At 61.5% G+C, this 16364-nt stretch overlaps 2 protein-coding genes across 7 annotated transcripts in view; one reads left to right on the top strand and one right to left on the bottom strand.

Annotated features, from left to right (window-relative positions):
• PIP5K1C (phosphatidylinositol-4-phosphate 5-kinase type 1 gamma) overlaps positions 1 to 4590 on the bottom strand; it is a 49893-nt gene extending 45303 nt beyond the window's left edge. For 5 of the 6 annotated variants that reach the window (XM_068997141.1, XM_068997138.1, XM_068997139.1 and 2 more), the window contains exon 1: positions 4197 to 4386. In XM_068997141.1, the coding sequence (XP_068853242.1) occupies positions 4197 to 4296 (100 nt within the window). In that variant the 5' untranslated portion in view covers positions 4297 to 4386. Of the gene's footprint in view, positions 1 to 4196 lie in introns of all 6 variants that reach the window. The other variant, XM_068997142.1, reaches the window with a different exon arrangement.
• Positions 4591 to 5187: 597 nt separating this feature from the next.
• On the top strand, positions 5188 to 16198 carry TJP3 (tight junction protein 3). Its single transcript, XM_068997133.1, has 21 exons — positions 5188 to 5621; positions 6005 to 6104; positions 9040 to 9207; positions 9293 to 9417; positions 9628 to 9730; positions 9907 to 10330; positions 10629 to 10732; positions 11617 to 11776; positions 11864 to 11954; positions 12161 to 12225; positions 12362 to 12437; positions 12577 to 12733; positions 12948 to 13056; positions 13497 to 13716; positions 13998 to 14194; positions 14398 to 14493; positions 14718 to 14788; positions 14890 to 15201; positions 15323 to 15589; positions 15772 to 15815; positions 15921 to 16198. The coding sequence occupies exons 1-21, from the start codon at positions 5428 to 5430 to the stop codon at positions 16018 to 16020; spliced, it is 3183 nt and encodes a 1060-aa protein (XP_068853234.1). The 5' UTR covers positions 5188 to 5427; the 3' UTR covers positions 16021 to 16198.
• Positions 16199 to 16364: the final 166 nt, after the last annotated feature.

Here is a 16364-nt window from a genome sequence, read left to right as displayed (position 1 = left end):
CTGAAGCAGCAAGTGACGAGAAGGGCTCTCAAGTCTTTGTCAGGATATCACACAGCCATGGCAGGACTGTTTCTGGAGTCAACTGGTGCTAACTGAAAGATGTGTCCATGAAGGGAGAGAGTGCTGGAATTCCTGCAGCTGCTTTTCAGGCTATAACCACCTGATATGGGAAAACCATATTTATTAAGATTGTGCATCTGGCAAGAGCCCATAATGGTCATGTCAGTGAATCACTTCAATAATAGTTCCCAAATTATACACTGTTCATACTGAATCCACTCAGGTCATTCCCTGAGGAGCTCTTCCAGAGAGGCCCATGTGCCTCCCAAGTGGGATGAGGCAGTGGCAGCTCTGCCAGCCTCAGCCCCAGCAGTGGTGGAATGGGCTGTTATATACAGGTCAATGCCAAATGCTGGTTAATGAAAATGAGACTAATCATTCCCTGTCCTGTGTGTTCTCGGGGACTTGTTCTCCAGCCTGCCCTGACACCAATACAGGCGGGCTCAGCATCCTTTGGGCAGTGCCCACATCTCCCTGCTGTCCACACTGCCCTTCCCAGCTCCCAGGCTCCATCATCCCAGCTTCCCTGTGTGCTTCCAGCCGATTCATATCTTAAAGAACAATTAAGTTGCCAGAGCAGCCTGAATTCTATTTTCATTGCCTTCCTCCTTCCCTGCAGCTCAGCTGTGACTTATTGACTGTGAAGTAACTGCAGGGTCTTTAAGAGTTCAAGGCACGGGGTGTTTTTCTGCCTGTTCCTGCCTGGCTGACTCCCTCTGTAATCATCCTCGCCAGCACCATTTCACGGCACAGAGGCATGTGACATCCAACTAAGCTGTGAACCATAATCATGCTGGGGATGATGTTTACATTTGATTTTTCCTCAAGCTGATAAGCTCTCTTCAATTTCCCCTCTCCATCACGTTGGTATGAATTGAACTGCTTATGCCCCACAGGGTGGAATTCTTCTCTTATCTCTAATCTGCTCACTGAAAAAATTGCTTTCAGCAACCCTTCAAAAGTCACTTCAAAGTTATCACTGCTAAGAGGGACGAGCTGCAATACCATTCCTGGGCTGTCGCAATCAACGCCCTCCCAGTGCTTTTTGGAGACAGCCACACAGGTGCCACCAGCACACAGCACACCTGGCTGGGGCCGGGATCTTCATTTTGCTCCTTCAGCCTGAGGTACAGCAAGACAGCTGTCCAACAAGAGTGTAAATCCTTGTTAAATTATTTCAGCTCCCTAAAGCATTAGAATCCAACCTTGAAGAACACATTGGAGGCTTCTGCTCCAGCTCTAGACCATAAGTGATTGGCAGACTGCAACCTGTGTAATAGCAGACCTGACCAATGGAAATAAATCCAATGTCAACTTTACTTCCCCATTAGACTGAGAATTCCCACTTTAGAAGGGAGATGGTGGAGGCCAGTTCTGCTGTCCAACAGTTGGACAGTGCCAGTTCTTTTGTAGTAACAGCTCTCCCATAACTTAACCATCCTTGGATAAAAGGTTTCCAGATCCTGTGTCTCCAGACTGCACCTGGCTAGAGGACTGGTGATGAGCCATTTGCTTACCCAACCATCCCTGGGATGAGGGCACCCCAGCCTGAACAAGACCAGTGCTCACCTGTCACCCCTAGCACCGTACCGCCCCACACCACCTCTGCTCCTGCCCAGAGCTCACCAGAACCCTGGAGCAGCCCCTTACACTCCCTGCAGTCCCTCCTCAGGGCATGAGGGTACAGATTCAGGGAGAAGGCACAAGAATCTGCACCCATTAGATCTTAAAACTCCCTTTTCAACTAGTTGGTCATAAAACTTTTTAAATTTTGAAGCCAAGGTCTCAGGAAGGGACTAATTGGGCCTGCGTGTTCATGAATTAACAGCCCTGCTGCTGGCAGTAAGTGAGGTTTTCTCCCTTAAAGCATGAGATTTCCAAAAGTTCCCTTCAGACACTCTGTACCTTAAGTCAACCTACTGCCATGGTCTCACCGCCTTCCAGCCCTTCTCCATGCAGTTTTATTCCTGTACCAGACTAACTGGTAATTTTTCTATTACTGAGGGCTTGGGGAGAGTCTATGCAGGCCTGACCCACAGTCTGGATTAACCCTGCCATGTTGTTCAGACAGAGCACAGCACCCAGACGGCTCCTCTCCAGCCAGGAACCAGGCAGCAGGTTTCAGCTACGCCGGTGATCCTTCATCAGCAGCACATGCAGAGCAGTGAGCACAAGGGGAGCAGCACAAAGCACCCGTGTAGGTGGGTCACGGGCACTTCAACACCTCCACACAGCAGCGAAGGCACACAGGCCGATACGGGGATTTGTCACCCAGTTCAGACCACAGAGCACAGTAACAACCCCAGACCCGCAGCACAGCCCACCCTGTGCAGGTGCAACTGTGCCTTCCCACAGCCCACCAAAGGCCACCTCCATCTCCCAGGGTTTGCTCTTCTCCAGCAAAAACTCATTTGCTGTTGTGCACGTTGTCCCCAGCCCCCCGGGAGCTCCAGCTGCAAGTGCAGCTGAGGCCAAGTGACACAATTTGGATGCTACCCAAGTGAGGAGTAAGCAACTTGACTTGAGAAATCAAAGCATCGGTGAGATTACTGGCTCCGTTTCATCTTTTTTACTATCAGTGTAAGGTAAGACAGCCTACAGGTTCATAAACTCAGGTTTACTTGCTCACGGAAGAAGAAAAATACATGCTCCCTGCTTAAACCCTTCCTGAGCAGCAGTCTCCATGGACACTTTGCCTAGTCCTGAGCAACAACCCTCTACCCTCCCCAAAAACCAGAAAGGTGACTGAGAAATGAGAAGGACAAATGGTATTTTAATTTTTCATTGATGTCTCTGCCCAGGGCAGAAGGGTGGACCAAGATGGGCTTTAAGGTCCCTTCCAGCCCAAACTCTTCTGTGACTCTGATCAGCAAGGGGTTCTCTCTCACTCCCTCAGCATCACCATCCTCATGCTGGGAGAACACTCCCAAAAAGAGGTCCAAGGGTGTGTGGGAGCATGGCAAGCAACCTTGGGAAGTCAGGCTGCAGGCTGTCAGCCCCTGCATTTCCTTGCAGCACTGAGGAACCACAGCAGGATGGCTGGGGACAGCTTCCCTCAGCCTAAACCTCGGCACCTTACCCAAAGTTACACACTACACCCACATCCCCGGCGCAGCAGATGACATCTGCGAAACGAGCACGGCTCCCACTGTAATTAGCTGGTTCTCAGAAGATCTAATGATGCTCATTTAAAGGTCTGACGACACGGAGATCGCTGTCATCACACAGCCAAACCCATCACACAGCACCCCGGACTCGGGCAGGTGCCCGGAGCTCCGCGTCGGGCCCGCGGAGGAACGTGTCAGCCCGGCAGCAGCGGGGCTGAACATCACGAGCACGGCTCAGCATCACGAGCACGGCTCAGCCAGCAATCCTGAGGCTGTTAATGAACTAGAAATAATTAGGCAGCAGCGGAGGCGGGGGCAGGTCTACAGGCAGAGCCCCATGGATCTGTCCTGCCACTCAGAAACCCCAAACCTTCTGCTAACGCCGCTGCGGGGCCGGGGCTCGCTCTGGGCCCTGACAAACGGGCCCCGGCCGGCGGGAGGGACCCCGGCCGGCGGCAAAGCCCCCGCCCCCGCTGCCAGGGTCTGCCCGGCTCTCCGACCAACCCCTCCAGCCCGACCCTGTGATCTCCGGGGAGCGAACCCCGAGAGGGGACGGGGCAGGACGGCCCCGCCACGGCCCTCCAGGCCCAGCCGGGGCCGGTTCCGGGGCTGGGAGCAGTCTCGGGGACGGGCAGCCTGTGCCCGCAGAGTGGTCTGGGGGTTGCCCCTGCCCCTCGCAGCTCCGAGACTCCCGAGGGCAGAGAAGGGGGAGCCCCATCCCGGTGTCCCCCGGTATCCCCCGGTATCCCGGGAGTCCCGGGCCGGGGGCGAAACCATGCCGGGGCCGGGGGAGAAGGGGGGAAGGGAAGCAGCAGTTGGACGGGACCACGCGGTGTCTGGGGGGGGCGCACTCCGGGGAGGGGGGGGGGGGGGGAGACTGGACCGAACCACTCCGAGAGTCCCGCGGGGGGGCCCGGCCGGGGTTACGGCTGGGGTGAACCACTGCGAGCCGGCGGGACACGGGGACACGCCGGGGCTCGGCCGGGAGGGGACAGCCAGCGGCAGCCCCCGGTGCTCGCGGCGCGTTACCTCCTGACGCGTCCGGTCCCCCCACGCCGGCCTCCGGAGTGATGGCACCGGCACCCGCCGCGGCCGAACCCTCCGCCTCCTCAGGCACCTCCAGCTCCATGGCGGCCGCGGGCAGGCGCAGCCCCAGGGCAAGACAGGCCCCGGACAGGCCAGCGCCCGCCGCCGCGCTCCTCCCGGGTACCGGCCGCGGCGCGGGGGACCCTGGGAGCGCCGCGGACCATAGAACGCGGGTGGCGCCGCGGCCAGACACGCCCCGACCAGTGCCGGAAGCACAGCGGGGCTCTTCCGCCGGGGTTAACTGCGATGCGGTGGAGGGCTGTCGCGATAACCGGCGGGCTGTGGGATTCGACGGGGGGGGAATAAGGGAGGCCGCAGAAACTCCCGCCGCTCCCTCGCGGTGCGGCGGCCACGACACCCACGGTGTGGGGGGAAACACCACAGGGCCGGGGGGCGGGGCCTGCGGTCACCATGGCACCGGGGCGGGGCTCCTCGGGGGCGGGGCCTGCCTGGAGTTGCTATGGCAGTGGAGGTGGGGCTCCCGGGGCGGGGAGTCTGCCGGTCGCCATGGCAGCGGGGGCGTGGCCAGCAGGTGGCCATGGCGGCGGGGGCGGGGCTCTGGCTGTGGCGGGGGCGTGGCCAGCTCTCCGCGGCAGGTGTCGCGCCCCCGGCCCGCCGCGGCTCGGTTCCTACGGCGCTGCCCCCGCTGGACCGGGGCCCTCCAGGGGCCTTCCTGGTGCCGGGCGCCGCCTACCACCCCCCCACCCTCCCCGTCTCCGGGAGCTCCCGGTAGCCACACAATCCGCTGGGCTAGACCGGGCCTGCCGTGCACCGGGACCCGGACACGTTCCCTTCCCCCTGCGCGGCCCCTGCGCCGTTCAGCGCCGCCGGTTCCCAGCCTGGGCCGGGGCCCTGCTCCTCCCGGCCCCGCGGCACCACCTAGTGGCGCCGCCCGGCCCGGGCCCGGGTCAGCCCCGGGGCGCGGGTCAGCCCGGGCCGGCCCTGCCGGTTCTCCGGGCCCCGGGGCCACGCGTGTCCCGGACGAGTAGCCCCGGCTAGGAGGCAGCGCTGGAGCCACCGGCACTAATGAGGCTGCTCGGCGGCGCCGGCCCCCGCCAGAGGGGCTCCCGACTGCGGCTGGTCCTGGGGAGCGGCGGGAGCTGCTCCAGGCTCCCCGTGGGGCTCGGCCTGGAGCAGCCGGTGCCGAGGAGAGAGCGGAGGAGCAGGCGGCGGCATGGCCCCGGCTCCGGGGTGGCGGCTGCGGGCCAGGGGCTTCCGCAGGAACTGGTCCCCCCACGCCGCCTCGGCGCTGGGCTGGGAGCGGTACCGGCCCCGGCGGGAGGCGGAGACCCGCGGCGTGGACCTGATCGCTGTCACCGCAGGAAAGCGGCCCCGCAGGACGAGGCATGACGGGGGGCTGGTCCCCAGGTGCGGATAGAGGCAAGGGAAGGGGAGGACAGGGGGCAGCAGCCATCACCAGCTTCCCCAGCCATCACAGGGATCCCCAGGCTGGCCCCCGTGTCTGTTCCCTCTTGGGGCAATGGGCGACGCTGGGAGGGTTTGGGAGTCTGGGTCAAAGTTCTACTGCTTGCCTGGACAGGGCAGGGGTTTTGAGGGGGAGGAACCCCTATCTCCAGGCACCGCCACCACCAGCATCCTGTGAGCCTGTCCCGGTGCAGCGCTGGGAGGGCGGTGGGTGTAGGTGGCTGAGCCACTATCACGGTGGAGGACTCCAGGGACAGCCCTCCGGGAGACCTGCTGTGCCCGGGAAGCTGCCCCGGGACCCCCTTCCTGCTCCTTCCCCGCTGCAGGCAGAGTCTGGGCTACAAAGGGTTACGCAAGGCACCCTGGAGTGACACCACTGCCACCAGCCCGGGAGCTCAGCTCCTTCCTGGTCGGATCCCAGGCTCGGTGAGTGCCTAACTCTGTCCCCCGGGATCTGTCGGCCGTGCTTTCTGGCTTTCAGTCGTGCTGTCAGCTGGGGAACCGGCCATGCTTTGTCTCTCTGTGGGTGGCTTCAGGACCCACTGACCCTCCTGGAGCTCTGCTCCATAGCAGGGACATACCTTGGAGGATCACAGCTCCACGCCCCACGGCTGGAGGACGTGCCTCTCTGCTGCTGATTTACGCTCGGTCCGGAGCAGCCCTTCCAGAGACCTTTTCCCAGAGCAGGGGGTCGGGATCAGCCCATTGCTCTTTGGGTGGGTTTGGGATAGAGCAGCCTCTGGAGGGATCCGGGACCTCGGTGCTGCATGGTCAGGACCAGACAAGCGATGAGTGGTTTTGCAGCACTGGCTGAGAGCAGGGACCTCGCTGATCCCAGGAAGGCTTTGAGGTTCTCAGGATGAGGACCCCTATCAGGGGAGGAGGGGTTGGGAAACATTATGGGTGGTGGGGTTGGCTGTGTGCACGGCTGGGGTGGACAGTGTGTGTCACTTTCCCATACCCCGACTCGTTGCTGTCCCCATGGCGGTCATTGTTGGTGGCGTCACCGAGGGCCAGGCACAGCCCCGACCTGGGGACCTGGCAGTGGGATGAGCTGCCCCATCACAGCTCGGCTTTGTTTGGCTTCAAAACCCCTGGGAGGTGCTGCCACGGTACATGTGTGGGGCGGTGTGGGGCTCCCAGTGCTTCCCGTGCCCGGTGCTGGGTGTGTCGGGCTGAGGCATGGTCAGCTCTGCCCAGATACTGCCTCTCCCTGCGGGGCCATTCCAGGTGCGGGCTGGTTTCTGTCGGAAACCGGCTGAGCCGGCTCCTCCTGCTGCCAGCCTCGGCCTTTGGCTGGTGCAGGCCCTACGCCAAGTCTTGGGGGGAGACTGGGGACAGGGCTTGGTGGCACCGTGGTTGCGCTGCCTGTGCCACTGGCGACATGGGAGCTGCTGCCATCCCCATGCAACGGGCAGCAGTGGAATGCAGGTTTGTGGCCAGTGTGTGGCACCCCGCTGATGGGACAGCAGTGGGACCCAGCTGGAGACTGAGAGGCTGTGTTGGGTGGCATCAGGGGTGGCTCTGGCACAGCAGATGTCACCACCCGGGGGAGGGGGATGATCTGGCTGCTCCAGGTTGGTGTCTCTTGGACCTATAGCTCACACCATGTCACCTGCGGGTGTCCAGGGAGCATGAACAACACTGGCGACACAGCTGAAACCACCCCAATGCCACACTGGGAGTTCCTGTTTATTATCAGCTTTCCTAGTGCTGGTACAGGACAGTGGGTGCTGCCACACTGGGGTCCTGCTCAGCCCCAGCTACCCCCGATCCCACGTGTCCCTGAGTGGCAGGGAGGCACTCGGGCTGGTTTCGGCAGCTGGTGACGCAGAGGGGACTCTGCCCTCCACACCCGTGGCTGCAGCCCGCCCGTCGGGTGAATGATTACCCCAGGCCTCCCCTGGCCCTCCCCGGGGCCGCAGCGAGCCAGGTGTCATTTCAGGGGCTCAGCCAGGTCTCATTTTGGGGGCTCGGCTGTCTGCCTCGGCACAGCTCCAGCCGGGGCTGCCTGTGGGATGTCCTTGTGCTAGGGCTGAGCTGCTGCGCTTGCCCAGGGCTGGTTGCCCACTGCCAGATCCCTGATGTAGCATCACCCCGGCATTGCCCAGAGGGTGGCTCTGAGGCCTCCAGGTCCCACCAAAGCTACCCCATGGCCAATTCCCAAAGGGGTTGTGGAGGTTTTGAGCTGCCTGTGGCACCAATGTGGGGATCCCTGGCTGAGCTTGAGGGGAGCTGAGCTGTATTGGGGGGCTGTTAGGAGTGAGCACAGCCCCTGCACCGCCACTCCAGAGCCCTTGGACACCACGGGCCGTGTGGTGCCGTGGGAACTGGGGGTGTTCAGTTCGGAGACGAGGATGCTCAGGGAACCTCATTGCTCTCTACAGCTCCCGAAAGGAGATTGTAGTAAGGTGGGGATCAGCCTCTTCTGCCCAGTGACAGGACCAGAGGAAATAGCCTCAAGTTGCACCAACAAAGGTTAAGATTAGATACTAGATAATTTTTTTCACTGAAAGAGTGGTCAGGCAATGGAATAAATTGCCCAGGGAGGTTCTGGAGTCACCATCCCTGGAAGCATCCAAGAGGCATCTGGATGTGGCACTTGGGCACATGATTTAGGGGTGATTATGGTGGCGTAGCGGTGACAGTTTGATTTGATGATCTTGAAGGCCTGTTCCTACCTTGATGATTCTGTGATTCTGTGAGGCCCTGATCAAAGTGGCCTCTCCCTGTCCTACCCCATGGGAACTGGTGGGAGGCTCTGGTCCTGTTGCCTCCCACCCACATGGGAACCCATGTCTCTCTGGGTTCATGCCGACATTCCCTCCAGGGAGCCAGGAGATGGTGGAGATCCCTGGGCCCATCCCAGGAGTTTCAGCCTCAAAGGGACATTATTCTGTCAGTCAGGCTCGTCTGTCCTAGGTGGACACCACTGGGTTGGGGAAAACCCAGGGAAACCAAATGGTGAAACTGGGGCAGTGGTGCTGCCAAACCAGAGCTGCTGGAGCCCAGGGTGGGTGACCAGGCACTGAAACACAACCCAAAGCAGCACCCCAAGGTCTGCTGGAGGGGAGTGAGACCACGAGGATGGCATAGACAGTGGGTCCCAGCCATGGAGATGAGTCCCATCCTTGCCCTGCGTAAAACCTCCCCTTCCATGGATGCATGTCTGAGGGGATGGACATGGACCCCCAGGGGGGTGATTTCATGGTGCACAGAGGCAGCTCTGGGTTTGGAGCCATGCAGGGTTAGCTGGGGTGTGACGTAGCTGCCAGTCCTGGTGTCCTGGCACCGTGGGGCTCTGTCCCCTGCAGCCTCACAGTCCCTTATGGCTCAGCTTTGCTGCTGCTCTTTGTTGCAGCCTGATGTTGGATTGAGGAAGGGGCCAGCAGCTGCAAAGAGGAGCCGGAGCCAGCCAGAGCCCCCCAGCCGTCCGGCTGCCACTGCTGCTCTCCCCAGCTTGTGCTGGTGGGTGCCCACCATGGAGGAGATGGTGATCTGGGAGCAGCACACGGTGACACTGAGCAAGGTGAGTGTGGCCTGGGGTGGCCCCGGGAGGGGACTGGGTCTGTGGGGTCAACTCTACCTGACCCCCCTTCTGCCACACCCACTAGGACCCTCACCGGGGCTTTGGCTTTGCTGTCTCTGGAGGCCGTGACCATCCCAACAGGACAACCGGGGACACAGCGGTGTTTGTTTCAGATGTGGTGTCTGGGGGACCAGCGATGGGTCAGCTCCAGTGAGTGCACTGGGATGTGGGGCCATAGGGGGTGCTTGCTGCCAGCGAGGGTGGGAAGGATGGAGAATCGCTCCTGCTGGCACAGGGCCAGCACCACTGTTGCCCTGCCTGGCTGGAATGGGATCTCTTGGGGTACACTTGCTACCCCACAAGCTCCCTGGGCTGGGAGCTGTGCCTGGGGCAGAGTCACAGCTGCATTTTCCCTCCCAGGAGGAAGGATCACATCGTGATGGTGAACGGCCTTTCCATGGAGAACGTCCCATCCTCCTTCGCTATCCAGACACTTAAAACCTGTGGCAAGATCGCCAACATTGTGAGTGTGCTCTGTGGTGGGACGGGGGCTGGCGTCATGCCCACGCTGTGCCTGTCCCCATCCCAGCTCCCCTGTCCCACGCACACAGGGTTTGGGGCTTGAGAATTGCTGCAGGGACATCTCCTGGCAGAGACAGCTGTACCCACCATCCTCTCCTACTCACTTTGCACCTGCAGACGCTGAAAAGACCGAAGAAGGTTCACATCCCTGTGAGCAAGGGCAGCCCTGGGTCCCCCACTGTGCCCCGGCACTACGACTCAGACGATGACTACAGGCTGCACCGCTCCCGGGATGACCTGGACCACAACCAGGGCTACGATGGGGACTCATCCAGCGAGAGAAGCTCTGGTCACCACCACGATGACCGTCGCCATCATAAGCTGGTGTCACGAAGCCGGAGGCGAAGCCAGGACAGCAGCCACTGGATGCAGAGTGGCTCGGATCGGAGACGCCATGGCCAACATTGCTCTGCCAATGCCTTTGGCCAGGACGGGGACACCAACGGGCTGGCCCTGGTGTCGGGCTTCAAGCGGCTGCCACACCAGGATGTGCCAATGAAGCCCATCACGTCGGTCCTGGTGAAGCAGAAGCAGAGTGAAGGTGAGGCCCTCCTGCTCCTGCTGTCCCTGGGTCTTGTTGCCTGATTTTTGTCCATGCTTTCCCCCAGGGAGGAGGTAATGGCTGGGTGGGTGCCAGGGCCTGGCTGCAGCAAGGGGACATGCCATGCTGGGTGCACTAAACCTCTTGCCCTCAGCCAGGGGCTACAGAGCTCAGCTTTGGGGCTTGCCAGTACCCCAAGGGGAGCTGGGGCTTGTGGGGATGATGGTGCCGAGGAGGGACCTTGAGGGGGTCCTGCATCTGCCTGACTCTGCCACCATCATGGCTCTCTCTGGTGCAGAGTATGGCCTGAAGCTGGGGAGTCAGCTCTTCATCAAGCACATAGTGGAGAGCGGGCTGGCGGCCAAGGGCAGCTCCTTGCAGGAGGGAGACCTCATCCTGAAGGTATGGGGGCCCTGGGCTGCACGGCACTCACTGGGGCGTCTCCATCTGTCCCTCTTTAGAGGGCTCATCCCTGGCTAGTGTCACTGCAGGGGCCAGCCATGGCTGTGCTGGAGGCAGTTCTGTCTGGTGCCCACTCCTGCCCCAGCCCCCCTGGCTGTCCCAGGGACCCCACAGGGGCTCCCAGGGCCCAGCTCCCTGCGTTGCCAGGGGTGGTGGCATGTCCTGCTGGCACCGTGGGGTCGTGTCCACCCCACTGTCCCCACGGTGTGTGGTCCCCTGCTGTGTGTCTGTGTCCCCACTGGACGACAGTCACAGAGGTGTTTGTCAGGTAAAATGATGCTTGAAGTATTTGGGGAGGAGGAAATAGAGGGAGGGAGACCCTTTGTTTGCACACCTGGTCCAGGCAGACCTGTGGCTGCTGGGAACTGGTGCCAAGGTGACTCTGGGGCAAACAGAAGGGATTACGTCCCACAGTCTGTTGGGAAAAGCTGCTACCACTCAGGGAGATCCCAGCCCCAGGGCCTGCTTGGGGCCTGACTCCCCGGCACCAGGCCAGGGCATGGAAGGAGAGGGCTGGGCCCAGGGCAAAGGAAAGCTGAGCTTCAGGTGTCTGAGGGGTCCATGCAGCTCCTGCCTCTGGGCAGGGCCCCAGGCAGGTGGAACAAGCCGCACTAATGTTTCCTCTGCACAGAATGAGATCACACTGGGAGGCAGTCAGGAACAGAGACACAGAACAGGGGAAGCTGCGGGAGCTGGGGCTGGGCTGGAGGGGCTGGGAAGGGACCAGGAAGATGGCAGTCAGAGCATCCCATCCCAGTGGGGTGTTCCTGGGGGTGGCTTTCCCAGGAGCAGGTGCCCTGAGGCCTCCCACTCTGCCCCTCCAGATCAATGGAGTAGCCAGCCAGGACATGTCCTTGGCTGAAACTCAGCAGCTCATCGAGCGGACAGAGGGGATCCTGACCCTGCTCATCCTCCGGGACCACCGGCAGTTCCTGGTCAACCTCCCTGACGTCGACAGCCAGAGCGACAGCTCCCGGATGGATGGTGAGGAGACACGATGGTGGGGCCAGGGCCAAATACACAGCACAGGACTGCATGGTCACTGATGTATCTCCCCTCCTGCTGCTGCAGATATCTCAGACATTGACTCTGAGCTGTCCCATCCGCCATCTCCAGAGGCCTCCCCACGACCTCCAGCTGCTGCCAGGACAAATTCACCACCGTAAGGCCCACACTCTCCCCATGAGCCCCTCTGTCCCCTGGCAGATCATGCTGTGTTCTCCACCTGTCTGGGGATGCTGGTTCTCCATTCCTAAGACAATGTCCCTGGAGGTGGTACTGCCATTCCCAGCTTGCCCTGCTGTCTCCACTGCCCACTTGACACTGCCTGCCTGTGCCCTGCCTAAATCCTGCTTGCTCTTGTTCCAGGGAGAGGAGACGATCGAACAGGGAGCCTGTGGCTGAGGTGACTGTAGTCGATGCTCGGGGCCCGGGTGAGTGGACTGGGCACTGAGGGGGCTCCAGGCTCCTGTGCATCTCCACTGCCCAAAGCCCTGGCAGAGCTGTGCCAGGGCTCCCTGTGCCTCAGCACAGCCACTGCTGCTCCTGCATCAGCTCTCCTTCCTGCAGACCTTCTGGAACCCATGGAGGGGGATGGCCACAGCCCCCACACCAGCCCCACTGCCCGAGCTGCCCACAAGGATGGGTATGTCTGCAAGAGGCAGGGGGGAATGGCTGGGGGACATGAGGAGCTGCTGTGGGACAGGGTTGAGGTCACAGGGTCAGTGCCTCCCTGTCCTGTCCTCGCATGTCACCACTGGGCTGACTGTACTTCCCCGTGGCAGGTACAGCACCAACTCCAGGGTCGTGCGGTTTGTGAAGGCCAAGAGTGTGGGGCTGCGGCTGACGGGTGGGAACGATGTGGGCATCTTCGTGTCGAGCGTGCAGGAGGGGAGCCTGGCTGACAGCCAGGGCGTCCGGGAAGGTGACCAGATCTTGCAGGTACCCGGGGCTGAAAATGCTCCATATGCTGCTGCACCTGGACTGGCCCCAGCCCTTTTGGGTCCAATATCTCCCCAGGGTATCACCTCCAAGGTGACAGAGACCAGTTCCCTCTCCCACTCTGCCCTGGGCACTGATGTTGCTGGGTCCCCTGCTGGTGCCCATGCCCTCTGTTCTGCCAGCAGGACCATGTCCAAGTGCTTTTCTGTGGCAGGTGAATGACACCAGTTTCCAGAACCTGACCCGTGAGGAGGCTGTGGAATATCTCATGGCCCTGCCCCCAGGCGAGGAGGTCACGCTGTGGACCCAGAGCAAGCAGGACAGTGAGTGGTGACCAGGCTCATCCTGGGCTTGTGCCTCTCCATCCTCTGTCTCTTCTGGGCAAGCATCAGACCTGGGCTTGCCATGGCCCTTCCTGCCCCTGCAGGGTGGTCCTTCTTTCTCCCTCCTCCTCCTCCTCCTGAGAGTTGATGGGTGGGGACAAGACCATCCTGGCCCTGTTTGTGCCTTGGCTTCCTGGAGCACAGGGGCTTTCTGGAACTATGGCTCAGCCTGGAGAAGCCAGTTTGTGCTGGGGAGTCAGACCCTACTGTCCCCAGCATGCCTGAGAATGCCATGGGAGGAAAAGGTGTCTCCAAACCCTCCTTAGCAGCAAGGGCTACTGTGGAGCGTCCCAGCCAGCCTGGTGCCTTCCCAAATCTCTCCAGTATCTTCTTCCTCAGCCACCTCTTCCCCTGATGGTCCATCTTGCCTTGGGCTCCAGTTTACAGGAAGATGATCTCATCCAACGTGGGTGACTCATTCTACATCCGGACACACTTTGACTTTGAGAAGGATACGCCATCAGGGCTCAGCTTTGTCCGTGGGGACGTGTTCCACGTGCTGGACACCATGTACCGGGGCAGGCTGGGGAGCTGGCTGGCTGTGCGCATGGGCAGGGACCTGCAGGAGCAGGAAAAGGGCATCATCCCCAACCGGAGCAGGTAGGGATAGAGCCAGGGAAGGCTCCCAAGCGAGCTGGGGACATGGATGGTGGGCTCAATGAGAGGCAGGGCAAGGGCTGGTGGGGCAGTGGTGTGAAGTGTGAGCTGGTGAATTCCCTCCTTGGGGTGGTGGGGCAGCTGCTGGTCAAGTTGTCCAATGTCCCAGAGAGGGAAGTCTACCACAGCCTCACCTGGCTGTGCCACTGAGCAGGGGTGCCAGCTTCTCCTGACCTGCTCCTCAAACCCAGAGGCTGCAGGTCCTGAGCCCTCTCCTCTCCCAGGGCCGAGCAGATCGCCAGCCTGGAGTCGGTGCTGAAAGCCACGTCTGGCGCCAACCCCTCTGGGGCAAGGGCTGAGTTTTGGAAGCTGCGGGGCTTGCGGGGAGCCAAGAAGATGCTGCGGAAGAGCCGGGAGGACCTGTCTGCCCTCACAAAGCAGGGGCACTACCCACCATATGAAAGGGTGGTCCTGAAGGAAGGTGGGCACCAGGACAGCCTGAGCCACCTTGGGGATGTTGGTCCTGGGGCTGCCCTGCTGCAGATGCTGATGGGCCCCCCTCTCCTGTGAGGAGCAGGGCGAGTCGCAGGCCTGTGGGCACTGCGAGGAGTGGGGCTGGGTGCTTGGGTGCTGGGAGCTCTGCCCTTGCCCCCACCCACCCCGAGCACCTCTGTCCTCCCACAGCCAGCTTCAAGCGGCCAGTGGTGATCCTGGGCCCCATCGCAGACATCGCTATGCAGAAGCTGAGCAGGGAGTTGCCCGAGCTGTTTGAAATTGCCCGTAAGTGCCCCCACACTGGGGAGAAATGACATCCAGCAGCCAGACCCCGTGAGAGTTCTTTACCTTTGGCCCCCTCCCTATGACACCCCAACACCTGCCTGGGCTCATTTGCCCTCTCCCCTCCTCTCCCTGAGGGACACGACCCTGGGGCTGGGCATGGCCATGCCCAGCCTGGGGCTATCAGAGGTGCAGCCCCTCTCACGCCCCATCTCTGTGTCCTGCAGCGAGCGTGCCCCGCGATGGGGCATCGTCCAAGGTCATCAAGCTGGACTCGGTGCGGCAGATCGCACAAAAGGTGAGACCTTTCACATGTCCTTGGAGCCAGCTGGGGCCTGTGGAAAGCCCATGGCCCCCATCCCTGCTCCCAGCAGGGCTGATGGCTGTGCCCTGCCCCAGAACAAGCACGCCTTGCTGGACATCACACCCTCGGCTGTGGAGCGCCTCAATTACGTGCAGTACTACCCAGTGGTGGTGTTCTGCGAGCCCGAGAGCCGGCAGGGCATCAAGGCCATGCGGCAGTGGCTGGCGCCCGACTCCAGGAAGAGCTCCCGGCGCCTCTATGCCCAGGCCAACAAGATGAAGAAATATTGCAGCCACCTCTTCACGGCCACCATCAGCCTCAGTGGCAGTGGCAATGCCTGGTACGAGCAGATCCAGGACATCGTAAGGACACAGCAAAGCCAGCCTGTCTGGACAACAGCAGAGCAGGTATGGGCACAGGCTCTCTGGGGTGAGGCTTGGCCTCCTGGGGCTGCAGCCAGGCAGGTGATGGGGCTGCGCATGGCCCCCCACAGCTGGAGTCCCACATCTCTGTCATCCCCACCCCCAGGCAGATGTAGCACCCGAGGACAGTCTGGACCTGCTGAACCCACCAAGCACAGTGGCGTCAGGCTACCTGACGTGTGACAGCCATGCCAACAGTGACTACGACGACACAGATGGGGAGGCAGGTGCCTACACTGACGGCGAGGCAGAGGATGCCTATGACCAGCCCGGGCTGGCCCGTTCCTCTGAGCCAGCCCAGCTGGCCCCGAGCCATGGCCTGGACTCCTCCGAGCAAGCACAGCTGGCCCCAAGCCACAGCCAAAGGGAACAGGTGGGTTCCCCCAGACTGGTACAAGGGCCTGGGGGGGCAGAAGAGGGTGCCTGGCTCTGGGGTGGAATTCCCATCCTTGTGGCACAGGCAGGGTGTCACCTCTGGCTGCTGCAGCGTCCAGCTGTGTGTCTGTGCCCAGCTCTGGGGCTCCTGCCCTGACCCCCCCACCTGCTCTTCCCCAGGTGCCCGAACAGCCACGGCAGGGCCGGCGCTATGACAGCATCAGGTACCCTGTGCCCCGGGGTGGGGGTGGCAGCCGCCCAGCGCTGGGGACGGTCCCGGAAGGGCAGTCCCTGTCACACAGAGCCATCACCACCCTTCTGTCCTCCAGGGAATACGAGCACGAGGCGGTGAGGAGGAGGTTCACACGAGCCAGGGATGACTCAGACCAGGATGAAGGCTACGAGTGGGGCCCAGCCACAGATGTGTAGTGGCATTGCTGGCCTGTCCCTCTGCGTGCAGGTGACAGCTCAGGTAGTGCCCCTGTGGCCAGGCTGGGCTGGGCCCAATCCTGCTATACCCTGCATCACCAAGTGCCTGCACTACCGTGTGCCTCCTTCCCTTTTGGCCACAGCCATTGCTACTGGAATAAAAGGGATGTTTGGATCAGGACAGGCTGTTTCTGGGGGTGCTGCATGGCAGCATGCAGGGGACACTGTGCAGCAGGCTGGCCTTGCTGGGACCCAGGCACCTCCCTGGCCAGTGGCCCTGTGTATGCTGAGGCACCGCAGGGGGAATTGGGGCCTGGCACTTCTGCAGGCCTGGGCTGTGCCCC

The sequence above is a fragment of the Aphelocoma coerulescens genome, chromosome 28 (genome assembly GCF_041296385.1).
Source record: "Aphelocoma coerulescens isolate FSJ_1873_10779 chromosome 28, UR_Acoe_1.0, whole genome shotgun sequence".
In the NCBI taxonomy this organism is placed as follows: Eukaryota; Metazoa; Chordata; class Aves; order Passeriformes; family Corvidae; genus Aphelocoma; species Aphelocoma coerulescens.
The sequence above is the reverse complement of the archived record's forward strand: the minus strand, read 5'-3'. Positions and strand labels throughout refer to the sequence as shown.

What these genes read in the sequence shown, in the direction of transcription:
- TJP3 (XM_068997133.1), top strand. Translation starts at nt 5,428, where the DNA reads ATGGCCCCGGCTCCGGGGTGGCGGCTGCGGGCCAGGGGCTTCCGCAGG. An exon ending in CTGGTCGGATCCCAGGCTCG is followed by an intron (nt 6,105 to 9,039) that starts GTGAGTGCCTAA and finishes TCTTTGTTGCAG; the next exon opens with CCTGATGTTGGATTGAGGAA. An exon ending in AAGGGTGGTCCTGAAGGAAG is followed by an intron (nt 14,195 to 14,397) that starts GTGGGCACCAGG and finishes GTCCTCCCACAG; the next exon opens with CCAGCTTCAAGCGGCCAGTG.